Source organism: Protomyctophum parallelum, assembly GCF_964188405.1.
Source record: "Protomyctophum parallelum genome assembly, chromosome: 7".
Taxonomy (NCBI): domain Eukaryota; kingdom Metazoa; phylum Chordata; class Actinopteri; order Myctophiformes; family Myctophidae; genus Protomyctophum; species Protomyctophum parallelum.
The window spans coordinates 37522905-37543839 of NC_139705.1; the positions used below are offsets into that span (position 1 = coordinate 37522905).

General features: G+C 36.9%; 1 protein-coding gene across 2 annotated transcripts in view; it reads left to right on the forward strand.

The window, feature by feature from the left end:
- hdac7a (histone deacetylase 7a) overlaps positions 1 to 8888 on the forward strand; it is an 83827-nt gene extending 74939 nt beyond the window's left edge. For both annotated transcript variants that reach the window (XM_083770359.1, XM_083770360.1), the window contains 5 exons: positions 1190 to 1308; positions 2085 to 2218; positions 2624 to 2705; positions 3334 to 3472; positions 4355 to 8888. In XM_083770359.1, the coding sequence (XP_083626485.1) occupies positions 1190 to 1308; positions 2085 to 2218; positions 2624 to 2705; positions 3334 to 3472; positions 4355 to 4397 (517 nt within the window). In that variant the 3' untranslated portion in view covers positions 4398 to 8888. The remainder of the gene's footprint in view (positions 1 to 1189; positions 1309 to 2084; positions 2219 to 2623; positions 2706 to 3333; positions 3473 to 4354) is intronic.
- Positions 8889 to 20935: the final 12047 nt, after the last annotated feature.

Consider the following 20935-nt stretch of genomic DNA (forward strand, 5'->3'; position numbering starts at 1 on the left):
GTGTTGTTTATGTGTATAGTGGATTTGTGAGTGGTACTGTGGTCTGTTTGTGAGTGTGCGTGTGTGCATACGTGCGTGCATAGTGCACACATGCGTGCGTCAATACGTGCACTGTATATCTCTATGTGTATGTTTGTGTGTATTTGTACTGTACGTGTGTCAGGCGCGCGCGCGCGCGCGTGCGTGCGTGCGTGCGTGCGTGCGGGCGGGCGTGCGGGCGGGCGTGCGTGCGTGTGCGTGTGTGTGTGTGCGTTTGGGGCGGGGAGGTCTCCAGGCAGAATAATGAAGGTAAATGGTTCCCAGATGGGCTGTTTTCTCTGTTTGGCTGTGTGTTCAGTGACGCGGGGAGAGTGACAAGCCTCTAATAGGAAACAGACTCTCTCACTGCCGCTTTGAACTGTGCCGACGGCCCCATCAGTACTCCTTGAGCCTCTCCTCGTCGCTTCAGAAACCATGATAAACAGCCATACAGTATTCTTTTGTACAGACATCACACTGGGGCGCTTTGTGTTTCTGGTCTCATGGCGTTGGCCCACGGAGAGACCAAACGCAGTGTTAATTTAACACTCTGGAACTTTGCTGTGCAACAATCTATTGTCTCGCAGACGACTCGCGTCTGGAATGAGGCAAACTAGCTTCCTCGTGGAAAAAGGATGTGGTTACAATAATCATTTTGAAGCGCTTAGATCTGTCGATCATGAAGATTTCCTAATCTCTGGTTATTTGTGCTTGTTGACTTGACTATCTCTCTCTGTCGTAAGGCGGTGTATAAATGAGGCTTGTTTACTCTAAACATCCTAAACACGACTCAATTCAACAGAATATAAATTGCATCAATTGGTTTATTTTCTCAAATCACGTGTCTGAATAACAGAAGTAAAATGATAAGAAAGTAGTAGTGAAATGTCTTTATTTACACAGTTGAGAGGTACACTTAAATAAAGATGTGTCAGTCATGTACATTTCATATTGTTCATTAAAATATAGCTATTATTTAGTATTTGGCTTCTTATTGTAACAAGATGGCCTCAAAATGTGTATCGAACAAGACAAGTGTGTAAAAACCCTTCACAGGCCAACAGTGGAGGTTTGCATTTGCAGGGAATCGAACAGTGACTAAATTGAGGAAGAAAAAAAGGAATTAACATGAAGTTGTGTAACACTGTGTGTTTGTGCTTTGCTCTGATAGGACGGTGGTGATGCCCATTGCCCAGGAGTTCTCTCCTGACGTGGTTCTGGTGTCGGCGGGGTTCGATGCCGCTGAGGGTCACGCAGCCCCGCTGGGAGGGTACAAGGTCTCCGCCAGATGTAAGAACACTGCCCCGCCCCCGACTAGACTGGCTGCTTCTCATTCATCTCTGTCACTGTAGTAAACACTGCCAGCAGCAGTCAGTCACATCCACCCTCAAATCACCAGTGCTGGAAAGAGTAGTCACATTTTTTCACTGAAGTAAAAGTATCAATTATGCAGTAAATGTCCGGAATTCACTTTACTACAAATGCATTGCCATACAAAAATATGCTTAAATACCAAAAGTAGAAAGTTCTCATTATGCAGAATGTCCCATTTCACCTAGTTTTCAAATGGATACAAATATTTTGAAAATAGCCGATCCATAAGCTCACAATGTGTTGTGATGTCACACGTTGCGAGCTTGAAGATCTGCTATTTTATATCAAATGGCTGAAGTGGCTGAACTGGTTATTGCATGTTTTGTATAAATTAATCTGAATCTACAAAGTAACCGTAGTAACTAAGTTGTCAAATTATTGTGGTGGAGTAAAAAGTAATAATATAATTAGATTTACCTCTGAGATGTAGTAGAGTATAGAAGTAAAAAATAAACTTCACTGGAAATAGTCCAGTAAAGTAAAAGCAATACACTAATACACCTACTTTTTATGTACAGTACTTCAGTAAATGTTACTTTACACCACACCCATTTGCCACTCCCATAATCTGTACTCCAGTCACACCCATCCTCATCACCTCCTGTGTGTGTGTGTGTGTGTGTGTGTGTGTGTGTGTGTGTGTGTGTGTGTGTGTGTGTGTGTGTGTGTGTGTGTGTGCGCCCGCGCTGCAGGTTTTGGCTTCCTGACTCGTCAGCTGATGTCTCTAGCAGGGGGTCGCGTGGTGCTCGCCCTGGAGGGAGGTCATGACCTCACAGCCATCTGTGACGCGTCAGAGGCCTGTGTCAGCGCTCTGTTGGGAATACAGGTCCGACTTCATGGACTGCACACTTATCTACGGTCATATCAGTTCATACATGTGTGCCATTTGGTGAAGATGAGGTTCCATTGACCAAATCTATAGATTATCAATAGATTCTCACAAACATGACGCACGTTTTGATCCCTTGAAATGCAGTTTCCTCTTAAATTCCACTTAAACCCTTTAATGTAGAAGCGATACCGCCACCCACACCTCCCCAACCTGAAGCCAACATTCTACATTGATTTAACATTGAATTGCATTGCTAGAAAAATGTTCAGGCAATTTGTGGATTTGGTAGAACATCGTGAACATATTTCCCTAAGTGCAGGATGTTTGGACTTTGGAGTAGCATAACATGTGTGTGTGTGTGTGTGTGTGTGTGTGTGTGTGTGTGTGTGTCTCTTGCAGGAACCGCTGTCAGAAGAAGTGTTATTGCAGAAACCCAGTACAAATGGCGTGCACTCCTTACAGACTGTCATACAGATACAAAGTAAGTGACAATGACAATAAGTAAGGGAACTAGTAAAGGGACATTTTGGTGGTTTTAATTTTTTTATCATATACGTGTTTATTGTTATATTGTGTTGGAAAATAATACCCAACCATCCTAATTCTGTTCTTTATATAATTCTCGGTCAGAAACGTCTTATCTCCATGTTTCAGGTTTTTTTGTTTGTTTGTTTTTTCCGTTTTTTAAATGAATGCCGATCTACAAGCTCAAAGCGCAAGCTTGTAGATCGGCTATTTTCACTATTTTAAAACTTTTTTAAAAATAAGAATGAAAAAGGGACGGTTTCGGAGGTACGAGGTTTCTACCCGACATTATAATAAATAAATATAAATAAATACCCAACAATGCATGTACCAGTTAGCAAATTAATCAATTGTATTACAAATACTACTACTACTAATGTGTAGTATTTGTGTGTGTGTGTGTGTGTGTGTGTGTGTGTGTGTGTGTGTGTGTGTGTGTGTGTGTGTGTGTGTGTGTGTGTGTGTGTGTGTGTGTGTGTGTGTGTGTGTGTGTGTGTGTGTGTGTGTGTGTGTGTGTGTGTGTGTGTGTGTGTGTGTGTGTGTGTGTGTGTGTGCGTGTGTGCGCGCGTGCGTGTGTGCTGTAGGTCAGTACTGGCAGAGTGTGAAGGCTTGCAGCAGCTCAGTGTGTCTGTCTCATCTGGCTGCTCAGAGGAGAGACTGTGAGGAAACGGACGCTGTCAATGCCTTGGCCTCGCTGTCTGTAGGGGTCCTGGCCCGTAAGAGGTACGCTCTACACACACACACACACACACACACACAACGCCTTGGCTTCGCTGTCTGTAGGGGTCCTGGCCCGTAAGAGGTACGCTCTACACACACACACAACGCCTTGGCCTCGCTGTCTGTAGGGGTCCTGGCCCGCCAGAAGTGCGCTCACAGAAAGGCTCTTGACTTTGGCCCTTTTTTTGTTACTGTGTACAGCATGTTTTTGATTGCAAGTTATCAATTTTGTTTCATGTTGTTTCATAATTTGTTTTATTCATCCTCATCATTTTTACAATATCAATTTGACTTTCGATGTCAAAGGTTATTGTGGCAAATTAAATATCTTCAGATTCAGATTCTGAAGAAAACCCTGTCCCATTTGGGGACCTAAACTGTTTTCACATAATGTGACAATAATTTTGACTGGTATTTAAAACTTTCAACACTACTGATCTTCAAAGAACAGGATTATTGCATAGGATACATTTCTCAAGCCGTTCCTAAACATTTCACATCATTCATTGTAGCTGTTTTGCAATTAACTCATTTTGACCTGAGATCAGATTCTAAAAATGTCTGTTTGAAAATGACAGTTTTCTGAAAAAGCTATGTTTCTATGTCAGTCGTTCTTCGATGTTTCAAAAATAGATCTGCTATTTTTCAATAGCTAAAGCATAACATAATGCTAACACCAAAAAGGGTTCCCGCCCAAAATGGGTTAAGCTCCTGACGAACAGACACAATATGTGTGTCATTTATACATTGCACAATAGTGCGAACCGATCTACAAGCTAACAATGCGTCACATCGCGACACGTTGTTAGCTATTTTAGCCAACCGTCATTCTAAAATTACACTCTCACAAGGTTTCTAACCACCCACCTTCCTCTCTTCCCAAAGCCTCACTGACGAGCCAATGGAAGATGACGAGGACTCCATGTAAGGAGACGACCACCACCCAGTCACCTCGCGGAACCCAGCCTTCTGGAAAGTGGGGACACCACCGATGGCCTTGGAGCTCCCCTGTGCTGTCACAGACCACCCACCCAACGCTGTCCGTCCTCACACATACTGTACCAGCACACTCAACAACACTGAAACACTCTGAAGCGTACTGTTAGCCATCTTAACTCACACTACCGAAACCTCCGAACCAAAGACTCGTCAATCGTCCGTGTGCTGCACAAGAGTGAAAGATAGCTGTTGAAACGACCAATCAATTCCATTGTTTAGAGCGACTGCAGCAGCACCGCTGCGATTTTTGCGAAGCCACGCCGGAACGGTCTGAATTTCGATACTGGCGAATGGCGATGTTGTTGTTGTTGTTTGTTTTTATGTCTTAAAAGACAGCTTGCAGAGGATCTGTATTGTACGCGTTGTTTTTTTGGACGGCGACAAAGGAGGGATGAAAGAAGCGGTGAGAGAGAGAGAAACCGTCTGGGAGATGAGTCCCGCGGGAGACGGGCGCAGACGTCATCACCATCATGGCAGTCAGTTTAACCACTAGAAAGGGCGAAACAGACAGAGAGGAAGGAGAAAAGACAAAAGGACGACGAAACGAAACAGACAACTGCGGTTTTGGAGAGGAACAAAGAAGAAAGAGGAGAGAGTCAGAGTCTGTGTTTTTTCTTTTCTTTTCTTTTTCCTTTTTTTTTATTGCACTGTTGCATTCCATAATGTGAACCATGAGAAAAATTCCATAACTCTGGGAAGACAAACAATTCTCTCTAGGATTCTTTTTTTAATTTAATTGTCTCTTTTGATGATTTGGATGAAATGTTTTATTTTTTTCCTGTAACACCCCACCACCCCCCAATGTAATTCCGCTCATATTCTGAGATGTCTTATTAAGCCGTCGACTCGCTCCGTCGATGTGCATTGACCTCAATACTGTGCACGTTGGACTTCCTATGAAGTTGGCTTTTAAAACTGAACACGACAGTTTAAGGCCAGATTTTTATCGTCATTCCCCCCGCGGCTTTTTCAAACATGTGTCTTTGATGCACAAACACATAAAGCTGCAATCCGGAGGTTTTATCCGCTCCCCGTGATTCGGACACAGGTCTCCTGTGTGGGAGAGCAAACATCTCCACCACTCTCCTGAGGGTGCATCCCCGCTTGGCCCAGAAGATGGAGACCACCTCTGGGTGGATGTACTAGTTATATTGTATTAGCATACTGTACCATACAGGTTGGATAATTTAGTTTAATTCATTATCAGTTCCGGATTGCAGCTTAAATGTCAAATACACACACGCACGCACGCACACACTAAATACACACACTAAATACACACACAAAACAGTGATAAACACATGAAATACCACTGCTGTTCATTGAGGACTGTATAGTATTGTTGGTAGAAGTAGCCTTAATGCACTTAATGGACACCACCCAAAGAAAACTGCCTTAAATGTGCACTTAGCAGTGCTGACTGTACAGGGAGCCGCATTAGTACTGTTCTTTTAACAACTGTGTCTTAACAAGCTTTTTACCTGTGGACTTACAATATTTTTAATGCAAAAGAAAAGGTTCCATTTGGGATGTTTTATTTCCATCGTGTCCTTCTATGAATGAATGCTGTATAAAACTGATGAAGTTCCCAAACATGACAAACATGCATTTGTTGTTTTCCGACGAGACATTTGGAAATGTATTTATAGTGGTGATGTTTTTTGGAATCTTACGTACAGCGGGCCTTTCGATAGGTCTCTGCTCCAGGTTTGTGGAACCGACTCAAGTGCGCTTGCAAAAATGTGGCTGGTTTGAATCAAAGTAAACAAAAACATGCTTGCTAACAGCTATACACAGGATGGTTTCAGGATGTTACCTGTGTGTAGGTGTGCAAACATGTCAAACATGTAAGCTGTGTTCACATTAGCAGCTACAAAAGCTACAAAACGACCTAGTGTCATCAGCTACAAGTTGCCAATGAAGTTTTGCTCAACACTTTCGTGGACATCATCAGTCGTGCGTCCCTGTGTGGGAACTATACGAGAAAATGTAAAGGCTTAGTTTAAAATCGAATAGGAAAATGGCTGATGGTAAGAAATGAATTGTCCCCAATTACAAGCAGGAGTTGTGTGAAGAAAGATGGCGAGTGGAAATGGTGTAACAAAAGACTCAATTACTTCACCACGTCATTGGAGTGCTGGAATTTTGTTTTTAAACCAGCTCATGTTTTTTGTAGCTTTTGTAGCTTGTCACGCAGTGACGTTCAGGTGCCGGTGTGAAGCATCATCTCGCTGGTCTGGCTTCCATTGAAAATCACTTGTAGCCTTACTAGCCTGTCACTTTGTCGCTGCTAGTGTGAATGTAGAATCATTCTGTGTAGTTAGCTGATGACAGGTGAAGATTTAAACGCAGGCCAAGTTCAACAGGCACAGACAGAGATTGCATTTAATCTAGTACATTGATTTAACCTAGTATATTCCGCACCCTATTTCCTGGACATATGAATGTCGGCAACAATAAATAAATGGGGCTAATGGTGAGCTGTACACATGCAGGCCAATCTTCTTATCTCTCTCATTTCAAACGTTTGAGCTTATTATAAGTGAGAAATCGAGTGATAAACCTGCATTCGGCAATGGTTAATACCTGTGATTGGCCAACCAACTTGAGAAGAGAACTGAGACTGACAGAATGACAAGAGGTTTCTTCATTCTATAATAGGATATCACCTGTTTCACAGAGCTAACAAATGTACTTTAGTGGTGCACACTTTGAAGTACCAGTCAATCAAGCTGTACGTTTGTCTCTCAGCTGGCCTATTGCACTACAAATGAATTTGTATTTGGCAATGGTTGAGATGTATAATTAGTTGGCCCTTAATCACATAACCTCTATCCTAGGGGCTAACATTCAGCAGAAATAGCAAGCCCACAAGCTTGCAGATTGGCTATTTTCGGCCAAGATATTCAGTGTATAGTGAAAACAGGAGCGGGCCTAATATAGGGACCTGTGGGACTCCATCCAGTGCATAGGGTTTAAGTGGTTAGTGTACTAAACTGTATGTGTTGTACACAGCAAAGCCCTTAGTGTTAGAATGCACCTGTAATGGTCTCTTTACCCTTACAGGTCAGTTTTTTACACTTTAGATTCATGGTATATGATTGACACCTTGGGGGTTTTGCTGTGTGTTGCTGTGTGGACTCTGGGCATCGTCTGCCCATCAGAAGCATTTGCAGAAGGTCTAGTACAGTGGTTCTCAAAGTGGGTTCAAGGGAGTCCCCAGAAGAAAAAAAAAAGTACTACATAGTCGATCTGATAACTCACAACGTGTCATGTCGCCCACGAAATTGGTTTATTTTTGACAAATTTTAACAACACAAATCTTGTACCTTGCACAACTTATTTTTCAGATGGGGTCCGTAGCCAAATTTCCATTAATTTGGGGGCCCTTGACATGAACAAGATTGAGAACCACTGGTCTAGTACTGCATATTATCCAGTAAAACAATGTAAGTAAATATGACAGCCAATGCAGAACTCATTGTACCCATTTTACCTGCTTGATGCTCTATGGTTGCTAGGGACAGTTATTGAACAAATCGATTTGAAGAAAATAAAAATAAACACATTTTAAAGATAGCCAAAATAGCTAATTCTGTGAATATAAAACAGGGCTGTTAATCAGACCAATTGATTTAGTTGATTACAAAAAAAAGATTAGTCAAAAAGAAAAAGAAAATAACCGAAAGGAATTATTTATGTGGAAAAACAAAAGTAATGCAGGGTAGATACAGTATGAAGTGCAGGAGTTCTGTAATGGCTACTAGTGTACCTAAAAAGAAAAAAGAAAATGTCAATCTTCCATCCATAGGAATTTCTGTACAGCACACAGAGTAGGTGCATCTGTTATCTATGAAGTAGTGTGTGTGTGTGTGTGTGTGTGTGTGTGTGTGTGTGTGTGTGTGTGTGTGTGTGTGTGTGTGTGTGTGTGTGTGTGTGTGTGTGTGTGTGTGTGTGTGTGTGTGTGTGTGTGTGTGTGTGTGTGTGTGCGTGCGTGCGTGTGTGCGTGTGCGCAGACTGTACATGTAGATATGTACTGTATTATATTCTGTGGGCTGTCTTAATGGCCAGTGCCTCAACTCTTAATTGCCTTTTTATTAATGATGTAATTTTGTTTTATTATTCGTACTCCTTAAAACCAGACACTGTACATAGAAACTCAAGACCAAAATACACACAAAGTCACACACGTGCCTTGATGCGTTCAGTAGTAAATGTGTATTGGTAGCTCTTCACTAACTGGACTTAAATCCACATCTAAACAAACTCTTTGCTTTGTACTTTCCTTTTGTTCTTACTTACCTCTACACGTTCTTGTTTTTCCTCTTTATATTTCCTACTGTGTGTATGTATAGAAAGATTGTCTATTTTGTATTGTTATTTTTTTGTCTTCTTAATTAAACAAAATTTCAAATTTGAACTTATGATACTGATTTTTCTTGTCACATTAACCACGCACAGCCAGTGTTGCCACTGCCACAGTAGTGATTTTAGGATGAGCACCTCGTTGATTGTTCATGTCTAGGGACCAATTGACTCAGTTCAAGTGAGAATTTCCCCCAACACCAAATTGCGAGAAGGTCTACAGGCAGGTACTGGACTGAACACTGGCCACATGATCGGGAGATGGTGAGTTCAAACCCCAAGTCTTTACTTTCAAGACCGATTTCAGAAGAAGAAAACAAACAAAAAAGCAGTGTGAATTGTCTCGAACCATTGGCTCAGTGTGTTAGAACAACGCTGCCACATGATCGGGAGATGGTGGTTTCAAACCCCACTCAAGTTCAAACAACAAAAAAAAAGGCGTCCTATCCCACCCAAGTCTTTACTGTGACTCTTTGCTTTCCACAGTAACATCAAGTAGCACACTGACTTAGTGTTATAGTATACGTGCTATAGTATGCCGTACGGTATGGGCTATAGCCCATGGTCCAAAATGATGAGAAACGAGGATAACTTCTTATTTTCAAAATTTCAAAAAACATGGGCTATAACCCATCATTTTTTTCATTTTTTCATTTTTTTCAAATCCTCAAAAATGATGAAAAACGGCGTGTTATAGTATGCCGTACGATATGGGCTATAGCCCATGGTCCAAAATGATGAAAAACGAGGATATATATATTTTTTCAAAAATTCAAAAAACGATGGGCTATAACCCATCGTTTTTTTATTTATTTTTCAAATCCTCAAAAATGATGAAAAACGGCGTGCTATAGGGGCTATAGCCCATGTTCAAAAATGATGAAAAACGAGGTTAAAAAATATATATATATATCAAAAAACGATGGGCTATAACCCATGTTTTTTGAAAATTTGAATTTTTTTCAAATCCTCAAAAATGATGAAAAACGGCGTGCTATAGTTTGCCGTACGGTAGGGGCTATAGCCCATGTTCAAAAATGATGAAAAACGAGGTTAATTTCTTTTTCAAAATTTCAAAAAACGATGGGCTATAACCCATGTTTTTTGAAATTTTGAATTTTTTTCAAATCCTCAAAAATGATGAAAAATGGCGTGCTATAGTATGCCGTACGGTAGGGGCTATAGCCCATGTTCAAAAATGATGAAAAACGAGGTTAATTTTTTTTTCTTTTCAAAAAACGATGGGCTATAACCCATGTTTTTTTGAAATTTTGAATTTTTTTCAAATCCTCAAAAATGATGAAAAACGGCGTGCTATAGTATGCCGTATGGTAGGGGCTATAGCCCATGTTCAAAAATGATGCAAAACCAGGTGAATTTTTTTGTTCAAAATTTCAAAAAACGATGGGCTATAACCCATGTTTTTTGAGATTTTTATTTTTTTTCAAATCCTCAAAAATGATGAAAAACGGCGTGCTATAGTATGCCGTACGGTAGGGGCTATAGCCCATGCTCAAAGATGATGAAAAACGAGGTAAAACATTTTTCAAAAATTCAAAAAACGATGGGCTATAACCCATGTTTTTGAAATTTTGATTTTTTTTTTCAAATCTCAAAAATGATGAAAAACGGCGTGCTATAGTATGCCGTACGGTAGGGGCTATAGCCCATGTTAAAAAATGATGAAAAACGAGGTTAATTTTTTTTTTTCAAAAATTGTGCTATAGTATGCCGTATGGTAGGGGCTATAGCCCATGTTCAAAAATGATGAAAAACGAGGTTAAAACTAAAAAGAAAAAAATCTAAAAACGATGGGCTATAACCCATGTTTTTTGAAATTTTGATTTTTTTTCAAATCCTCAAAAATGATGAAAAACGGCGTGCTATAGTAGGCCGTACGGTAGGGGCTATAGCCCATGTTCAAAAATGATGAAAACGAGGTAATTCTTTTTTCTTCAAAATTTCAAAAAACGATGGGCTATAACCCATGTTTTTTGAAATTTTGATTTTTTTTCAAATCCTCAAAAATGATGAAAAACGGCGTGCTATAGTATGCTGTACGGTAGGGGCTATAGCCCATGTTCAAAAATGATGAAAAACGAGGTTATTTCTTTTTCTTCAAAAAATCTAAAAACGATGGGCTATAACCCATGTTTTTTTTAATTTAATTTTTTTTTCAAATCCTCAAAAATGATGAAAAACGGCGTGCTATAGTATGCCGTACGGTAGGGGCTATAGCCCATGTTCAAAAATGATGAAAAACAAGGTTAAAAAAAATTAAAAAATTCAAAAAACGATGGGCTATAACCCATGTTTTTTTATTTTATTTTATTTTTTCAAATCCTCAAAAATGATGAAAAACGGCGTGCTATAGTATGCCGTACGGTAGGGGCTATAGCCCATGTTCAAAAATGATGAAAAACAAGGTTAAAAAAAATTCATTTTTTTTTTTTTTTTTTCAAATCCTCAAAAATGATGAAAAACGGCGTGCTATAGTATGCCGTACGGTAGGGGCTATAGCCCATGTTCAAAAATGATGAAAAACAAGGTTACATTTTTTTTCAAAAATTCAAAAAACGATGGGCTATAACCCATGTTTTTTGAAATTTTGATTTTTTTTCAAATCCTCAAAAATGATGAAAAACGGCGTGCTATAGTATGCTGTACGGTAGCGGCTATAGCCCATGTTCAAAAATGATGAAAAACGAGGTTATTTTTTTTTCTTCAAAAAATCAAAAAACGATGGGCTATAACCCATGTTTTTTAAAATTTTAATTTTTTTTCAAATCCTCAAAAATGATGAAAAACGGCGTGCTATAGTATGCCGTACGGTAGGGGCTATAGCCCATGTTCAAAAATGATGAAAAACAAGGTTAAAAAAAAAATCAAAAATTCAAAAAACGATGGGCTATAACCCATGTTTTTTTATTTTATTTTATTTTTTCGAATCCTCAAAAATGATGAAAAACTGCGTGCTATAGTATGCCGTACGGTAGGGGCTATAGCCCATGTTCAAAAATGATGAAAAACGAGGTTAATGTTTTTTTCAAATTTTCAAAAAACCATGTGCTATAACATGTTTATTTTTATTTTGAATTTTTTTCAAATCCTCAAAAATGATGAAAAACGGCGTGCTATAGTATGCCGTATGGTAGGGGTTATAGCCCATGTTCAAAAATGATGAAAAACGAGGTTAAAAATAAATTCAAATTTTCAAAAAACCATGTGCTATAACCCATGTTTTTTTTATTTTGAATTTTTTTCAAATCCTCAAAAATGATGAAAAACGGCGTGCTATAGTATGCCGTACGGTAGGGGCTATAGCCCATGTTCAAAAATGATGAAAAACGAGGTTATTTTTTTTTTCAAAATTTCAAAAATCGATGGGCTATAACCCAGGGGTCTGCAACCTTTTTTAAATGAAGTGCCATGTTTTTTTTTTCTAGATCGTCAGTGTGCCATATCAACATTAATTAATTTTAATGACTCCACAGGAAAAATTCCAACATATTTTTCAAATCCTCAAAAATGATGAAAAACGGCGTGCTATAGTATGCCGTACGGTAGGGGCTATAGCCCATGTTCAAAACTGATGAAAAACGAGGTTAATTTTTTTTTCAAATTTTCAAAAAACAATGGGCTTTAACCCATGTTTTTTTAATTTTTTAATTTTTTTCAAATCCTCAAAAATGATGAAAAACGGCGTGCTATAGTATGCCGTACGGTAGGGGCTATAGCCCATGTTCAAAAATGATGAAAAACGAGGTTATTTTTTTTTATTTAATTTTTTTAAACGATGGGCTATAACCCATTTTTATTTGAATTTTTGATTTTTTTTCAGATCCTCAAATAGGATGAAAAACGGCGTGCTATAGTATGCCGTATGGTAGGGGCTATAGCCCATGTTCAAAAATGATGCAAAACCAGGTTAATTTTTTTGTTCAAAATTTCAAAAAACGATGGGCTATAACCCATGTTTTTTGAAATTTTGATTTTTTTTTCAAATCCTCAAAAATGATGAAAAACGGCGTGCTATAGTATGCCGTACGGTAGGGGCTATAGCCCATGTTCAAAAATGATGAAAAACAAGGTTATTTTTTTTATTTTTTTTTCAGAAAACGATGGGCTACCCATGTTTTTTTTTATTTTGAATTTTTTTCAAATCCTCAAAAATGATGAAAAACGGCATGCTATAGACCGATTCCGTACCGGTTTCATGGTCGCAGCCTACGTATTTCCTGTAGGCGGACTCGACGTAGCTGCGGGGGTAAAACCCTCACCAGGCGCACATCTTCCACTACAGTGAACGGCAGAGTGACTGATGTTAGTTTGCCTCAAACTTTACTCCTTTACCTGCTTTTTTACTAACACTAACATTACAAAGATGCCCAGAACATCGAGATGAACCTGTGTAGTTTATGGCTGCTCCAACAGTAGTGGCAACATAACAAATAAAATAAAACGGAATGTCTAATATCCACCGCGATGGCTGAGACCAGAGCCATTGAGTAATGGTTGAGACAAAGCAGTGAAGAATCCTGCAAGATACATAATTTCAGTCCTACCCAATACCCAATCTTTCTGTTTTATGAACACAAGGCTGCTGTATTTTATACCTCATACTAAGCATTTAAAGTATGAGGTATAAAGTACAGCAGCCTTGTGTTAATAAAACAGAAATATTTGGTATTGGGTAAGACTGGCGTTATGTATCTTTCACTGCTTTGTCTCAACCATTGCTCAGTGGCTCTGGTCTCAGCCATCGCGGTGGATATTAGACATTCCGTTTTATTTTATTTGTTATGTTGCCACTACTGTTGGAGCAGCCATAAACTACACATGTTCATCTCGATGTTCTGGGCATCTTTGTAATGTTAGTGTTAGTAAAAAAGCAGGTAAAGGAGTAAAGTTTGAGGCAAACTAACATCAGTCACTCTGCCGTTCACTGTAGTGGAAGAGGTGCGCCTGGTGAGGGTTTTACCCCCGCAGCTACGTCGAGTCCGCCTACAGGAAATACGTAGGCTGCGACCATGAAACCGGTACGGAATCGGTCTATAGTATGCCGTACGGTAGGGGCTATAGCCCATGTTAAAAAATAATGAAAAACGAGGTTAAAAAAAAAAATCAAAATTTCAAAAAACGATGGGCTATAACCCATGTTTTTTTTTATTTTGATTTTTTTTTAAATCCTCAAAAATGATGAAAAACGGCGTGCTATAGTATGCCGTATGGTAGGGGCTATAGCCCATGTTCAAAAATGATGAAAAACGAGGTTAATGTTTTTTTCAAAATTTCAAAAAACCATGTGCTATAACCCATGTTTTTTTTTATTTTGAATTTTTTTCAAATCCTCAAAAATGATGAAAAACGGCGTGCTATAGTATGCCGTACGGTAGGGGCTATAGCCCATGTTCAAAACTGATGAAAAACGAGGTTAATCTTTTTTTTCAAATTTTCAAAAAACAATGGGCTTTAACCCATGTTTTTTGAAATTTTGAATTTTTTTCAAATCCTCAAAAATGATGAAAAACGGCGTGCTATAGTATGCCGTACGGTAGGGGCTATAGCCCATGTTCAAAACTGATGAAAAACGAGGTTAATCTTTTTTTTCAAATTTTCAAAAAACAATGGGCTTTAACCCATGTTTTTTGAAATTTTGAATTTTTTTCAAATCCTCAAAAATGATGAAAAACGGCGTGCTATAGTATGCCGTACGGTAGGGGCTATAGCCCATGTTCAAAAATGATGAAAAACGAGGTAAATTTATTTTATTTTTTTTCAAAAAACGATGGGTTATAACCCATTTTTATTTGAAATTTTGAATTTTTTTCAGATCCTCAAATAGGATGAAAAACGGCGTGCTATAGTATGCCGTATGGTAGGGGCTATAGCCCATGTTCAAAAATGATGCAAAACCAGGTTAATTTTTTTGTTCAAAATTTCAAAAAACGATGGGCTATAACCCATGTTTTTTGAAATTTTGATTTATTTTTCAAATCCTCAAAAATGATGAAAAACGGCGTGCTATAGTATGCCGTACGGTAGGGGCTATAGCCCATGTTCAAAAATGATGAAAAACGAGGTAAATTTATTTTATTTTTTTTCAAAAAACGATGGGTTATAACCCATTTTTATTTGAATTTTTGAATTTTTTTCAGATCCTCAAATAGGATGAAAAACGGCGTGCTATAGTATGCCGTATGGTAGGGGCTATAGCCCATGTTCAAAAATGATGCAAAACCAGGTTAATGTTTTTGTTCAAAATTTCAAAAAACGATGGGCTATAACCCATGTTTTTTTATTTTTGAATTTTTTTCAAATCCTCAAAAATGATGAAAAACGGCGTGCTATAGTATGCCGTACGGTAGGGGCTATAGCCCATGTTCAAAACTGATGAAAAACGAGGTTAATCTTTTTTTTCAAATTTTCAAAAAACAATGGGCTTTAACCCATGTTTTTTGAAATTTTGAATTTTTTTCAAATCCTCAAAAATGATGAAAAACGGCGTGCTATAGTATGCCGTACGGTAGGGGCTATAGCCCATGTTCAAAAATGATGAAAAACGAGGTAAATTTATTTTATTTTTTTTCAAAAAACGATGGGTTATAACCCATTTTTATTTGAAATTTTGAATTTTTTTCAGATCCTCAAATAGGATGAAAAACGGCGTGCTATAGTATGCCGTATGGTAGGGGCTATAGCCCATGTTCAAAAATGATGCAAAACCAGGTTAATTTTTTTGTTCAAAATTTCAAAAAACGATGGGCTATAACCCATGTTTTTTGAAATTTTGATTTATTTTTCAAATCCTCAAAAATGATGAAAAACGGCGTGCTATAGTATGCCGTACGGTAGGGGCTATAGCCCATGTTCAAAAATGATGAAAAACGAGGTAATTTTTTTTTTTTTTTTTCAAAAAACGATGGGTTATAACCCATTTTTATTTGAATTTTTGAATTTTTTTCAGATCCTCAAATAGGATGAAAAACGGCGTGCTATAGTATGCCGTATGGTAGGGGCTATAGCCCATGTTCAAAAATGATGCAAAACCAGGTTAATGTTTTTGTTCAAAATTTAAAAAAACGATGGGCTATAACCCATGTTTTTTTATTTTTGAATTTTTTTCAAATCCTCAAAAATGATGAAAAACGGCGTGCTATAGTATGCCGTATGGTAGGGGCTATAGCCCATGTTCAAAAATGATGAAAAACAAGGTTCATTGTTTTTTTTCAAAATTTCAAAAAACGATGGGCTATAACCCATTTTTATTTGAATTTTTGAATTTTTTTCAGATCCTCAAATAGGATGAAAAACGGCGTGCTATAGTATGCCGTATGGTAGGGGCTATAGCCCATGTTCAAAAATGATGCAAAACCAGGTTAATTTTTTTGTTCAAAATTAAAAAAAACGATGGGCTATAACCCATGTTTTTGAAATTTTGATTTTTTTTTCAAATCCTCAAAAATGATGAAAAACGGCGTGCTATAGTATGCCGTACGGTAGGGGCTATAGCCCATGTTCAAAAATGATGAAAAACGAGGTTAATTTCTTTTTTCAAAAATTCAGAAAACGATGGGCTATAACCCATATTTTTTTAAATTTTGAATTTTTTTCAAAACCTCAAAAATGATGAAAAACGGAGTGCTATAGTATGCCGTATGGTAGGGGCTATAGCCCATGTTCAAAAATGATGAAAAACAAGGTTAATTTTTTTTTCAAAAAATCAAAAAACGATGGGCTCTAACCCATGTTTTTTGAAATTTTGAAATTTTTTCAAATCCTCAAAAATGATGAAAAACGGCGTGCTATAGTATGCCGTATGGTAGGGGCTATAGCCCATGTTCAAAAATGATGAAAAACGAGGTTCATTGTTTTTTTTCAAAATTTCAAAAAACGATGGGCTATAACCCATGTTTTTTTTTATTTTGAATTTTTTTCAAATCCTCAAAAATGATGAAAAACGGCGTGCTATAGTATGCCGTATGGTAGGGGCTATAGCCCATGTTCAAAAATGATGAAAAACGAGGTTAAAAAAAATTCAAAAATTCAAAAAACGATGGGCTATAACCCATGTTTTTTTATTTTAGAATTTTTTTCAAATCCTCAAAAATGATGAAAAACGGCGTGCTATAGTATGCCGTATGGTAGGGGCTATAGCCCATGTTCAAAAATGATGAAAAACAAGGTTCATTGTTTTTTTTCAAAATTTCAAAAAACGATGGGCTATAACCCATTTTTATTAGAATTTTTGAATTTTTTTCAGATCCTCAAATAGGATGAAAAACGGCGTGCTATAGTATGCCGTATGGTAGGGGCTATAGCCCATGTTCAAAAATGATGCAAAACCAGGTTAATTTTTTTGTTCAAAATTTCAAAAAACGATGGGCTATAACCCATGTTTTTTGAAATTTTGATTTTTTTTTTTCAAATCCTCAAAAATGATGAAAAACGGCGTGCTATAGTATGCCGTACGGTAGGGGCTATAGCCCATGTTCAAAAATGATGAAAAACGAGGTTAATTTCTTTTTTCAAAAATTCAGAAAACGATGGGCTATAACCCATATTTTTTTAAATTTTGAATTTTTTTCAAAACCTCAAAAATGATGAAAAACGGAGTGCTATAGTATGCCGTATGGTAGGGGCTATAGCCCATGTTCAAAAATGATGAAAAACAAGGTAATTTTTTTTTTCAAAAAATCAAAAAACGATGGGCTATAACCCATGTTTTTTGAAAATTTGAAATTTTTTCAAATCCTCAAAAATGATGAAAAACGGCGTGCTATAGTATGCCGTATGGTAGGGGCTATAGCCCATGTTAAAAAATGATGAAAAACGAGGTTCATTGTTTTTTTTCAAAATTTCAAAAAACGATGGGCTATAACCCATGTTTTTTGATTTTTTGAATTTTTTTCAAATGCTCAAAAATTTAGAAAAACGGCGTGCTATAGTATGCCGTACGGTAGGGGCTATAGCCCATGTCAAAAATGATGAAAAACGAGGTAATTTTTTTTTTTTAATTAAAAAAAACGATGGCCTATAACCCATTTTTATTTGAAATTTTGAAATTTTTTCAGATCCTCAAATAGGATGAAAAACGGCGTGCTATAGTATGCCGTATGGTAGGGGCTATAGCCCATGTTCAAAAATGATGCAAAACCAGGTTAATGTTTTTGTTCAAAATTTCAAAAAACGATGGGCTATAACCCATGTTTTTTTTTTTTTTTTAATTTTTTTCAAATCCTCAAAAATGATGAAAAACGGCGTGCTATAGTATGCCGTATGGTAGGGGCTATAGCCCATGTTCAAAAATGATGAAAAACAAGGTTCATTGTTTTTTTTCAAAATTTCAAAAAACGATGGCCTATAACCCATTTTTATTTGAAATTTTGAATTTTTTTCAGATCCTCAAATAGGATGAAAAACGGCGTGCTATAGTATGCCGTATGGTAGGGGCTATAGCCCATGTTCAAAAATGATGCAAAACCAGGTTAATTTTTTTGATCAAAATTTCAAAAAACGATGGGCTATAACCCATGTTTTTTGAAATTTTGATTTTTTTTTCAAATCCTCAAAAATGATGAAAAACGGCGTGCTATAGTATGCCGTACGGTAGGGGCTATAGCCCATGTTAAAAAATGATGAAAAACGAGGTTAATTTCTTTTTTCAAAAATTCAGAAAACGATGGGCTATAACCCATATTTTTTTAAATTTTGAATTTTTTTCAAATCCTCAAAAATGATGAAAAACGGTGTGCTATAGTAGGCCGTACGGTAGGGGCTATAGCCCATGTTCAAAAATGATGAAAAACTAGGTTAAATTTGTTTTTCAAAATTTCAAAAAACGATGGGCTATAACCCATGTTTTTTGATATTTTGATTTTTTTTTCAAATCCTCAAAAATGATGAAAAACGGCGTGCTATAGTATGCCTTACGGTAGGGGCTATAGCCCATGTTCAAAAATGATGAAAAACGAGGTTATTTTTTTTTCTTCAAAAAATCAAAAAACGATGGGCTATAACCCATGTTTTTTTTTATTTTGAATTTTTTTCAAATCCTCAAAAATGATGAAAAACGGCGTGCTATAGTATGCCGTATGGTAGGGGCTATAGCCCATGTTCAAAAATGATGCAAAACCAGGTTAATTTTTTTGTTCAAAATTTCAAAAAACGATGGGCTATAACCCATGTTTTTTGAAATTTTGATTTTTTTTTCAAATCCTCAAAAATGATGAAAAACGGCGTGCTATAGTATGCCGTACGGTAGGGGCTATAGCCCATGTTCAAAAATGATGAAAAACGAGGTTAATTTTTTTTTTCAAAAATTCAGAAAACGATGGGCTATAACCCATATTTTTTAAAATTTTGAATTTTTTTCAAATCCTCAAAAATGATGAAAAACGGCGTGCTATAGTATGCCGTATGGTAGGGGCTATAGCCCATGTTCAAAAATGATGCAAAACCAGGTAAATTTTTTTGTTCAAAAATTCAAAAAACGATGGGCTATAACCCATGTTTTTTGAAATTTAGAATTTTTTTCGAATCCTCAAAAATGATGAAAAACGGCGTGCTATAGTATGCCGTACGGTAGGGGCTATAGCCCATGTTCAAAAATGATGAAAAACGAGGTTCATTGTTTTTTTTCAAAATTTCAAAAAACGATGGGCTATAACCCATGTTTTTTTTAATTTTGATTTTTTTTCAAATCCTCAAAAATGATGAAAAACTGCGTGCTATAGTATGCCGTATGGTAGGGGCTATAGCCCATGTTCAAAAATGATGAAAAACAAGGTTTAAAAAAAAATCAAAAATTCAAAAAACGATGGGCTATAACCCATGTTTTTTGAAATTTTGAATTTTTTACAAATCCTCAAAAATGATGAAAAACGGCGTGCTATAGTATGCCGTACGGTAGGGGCTATAGCCCATGTTCAAAAATGATGAACACGAGGTAATTCTTTTTTCTTCAAAATTTAAAAAAAAGATGGGCTATAACCCATGTTTTTTGAAATTTTGATTTTTTTTCAAATCCTCAAAAATGATGAAAAACGGCGTGCTATAGTATGCCGTATGGTAGGGGCTATAGCCCATGTTAAAAAATGATGAAAAACGAGGTTCATTGTTTTTTTTCAAAATTTCAAAAAACGATGGGCTATAACCCATGTTTTTTGATTTTTTGAATTTTTTTCAAATGCTCAAAAATTTAGAAAAACGGCGTGCTATAGTATGCCGTACGGTAGGGGCTATAGCCCATGTCAAAAATGATGAAAAACGAGGTAATTTTTTTTTTTAAATTAAAAAAAACGATGGCCTATAACCCATTTTTATTTGAAATTTTGAAATTTTTTCAGATCCTCAAATAGGATGAAAAACGGCGTGCTATAGTATGCCGTATGGTAGGGGCTATAGCCCATGTTCAAAAATGATGCAAAACCAGGTTAATGTTTTTGTTCAAAATTTCAAAAAACGATGGGCTATAACCCATGTTTTTTTTTTTTTTTGAATTTTTTTCAAATCCTCAAAAATGATGAAAAACGGCGTGCTATAGTATGCCGTATGGTAGGGGCTATAGCCCATGTTCAAAAATGATGAAAAACAAGGTTCATTGTTTTTTTTCAAAATTTCAAAAAACGATGGCCTATAACCCATTTTTATTTGAAATTTTGAATTTTTTTCAGATCCTCAAATAGGATAAAAAACGGCGTGCTATAGTATGCCGTATGGTAGGGGCTATAGCCCATGTTCAAAAATGATGCAAAACCAGGTTAATTTTTTTGATCAAAATTTCAAAAAACGATGGGCTATAACCCATGTTTTTTTAAATTTTGATTTTTTTTTCAAATCCTCAAAAATGATGAAAAACGGCGTGCTATAGTATGCCGTACGGTAGGGGCTATAGCCCATGTTAAAAAATGATGAAAAACGAGGTTAATTTCTTTTTTCAAAAATTCAGAAAACGATGGGCTATAACCCATATTTTTTAAAATTTTGAATTTTTTTCAAAACCTCAAAAATGATGAAAAACGGAGTGCTATAGTATGCCGTATGGTAGGGGCTATAGCCCATGTTCAAAAATGATGAAAAACAAGGTTAATTTTTTTTTCA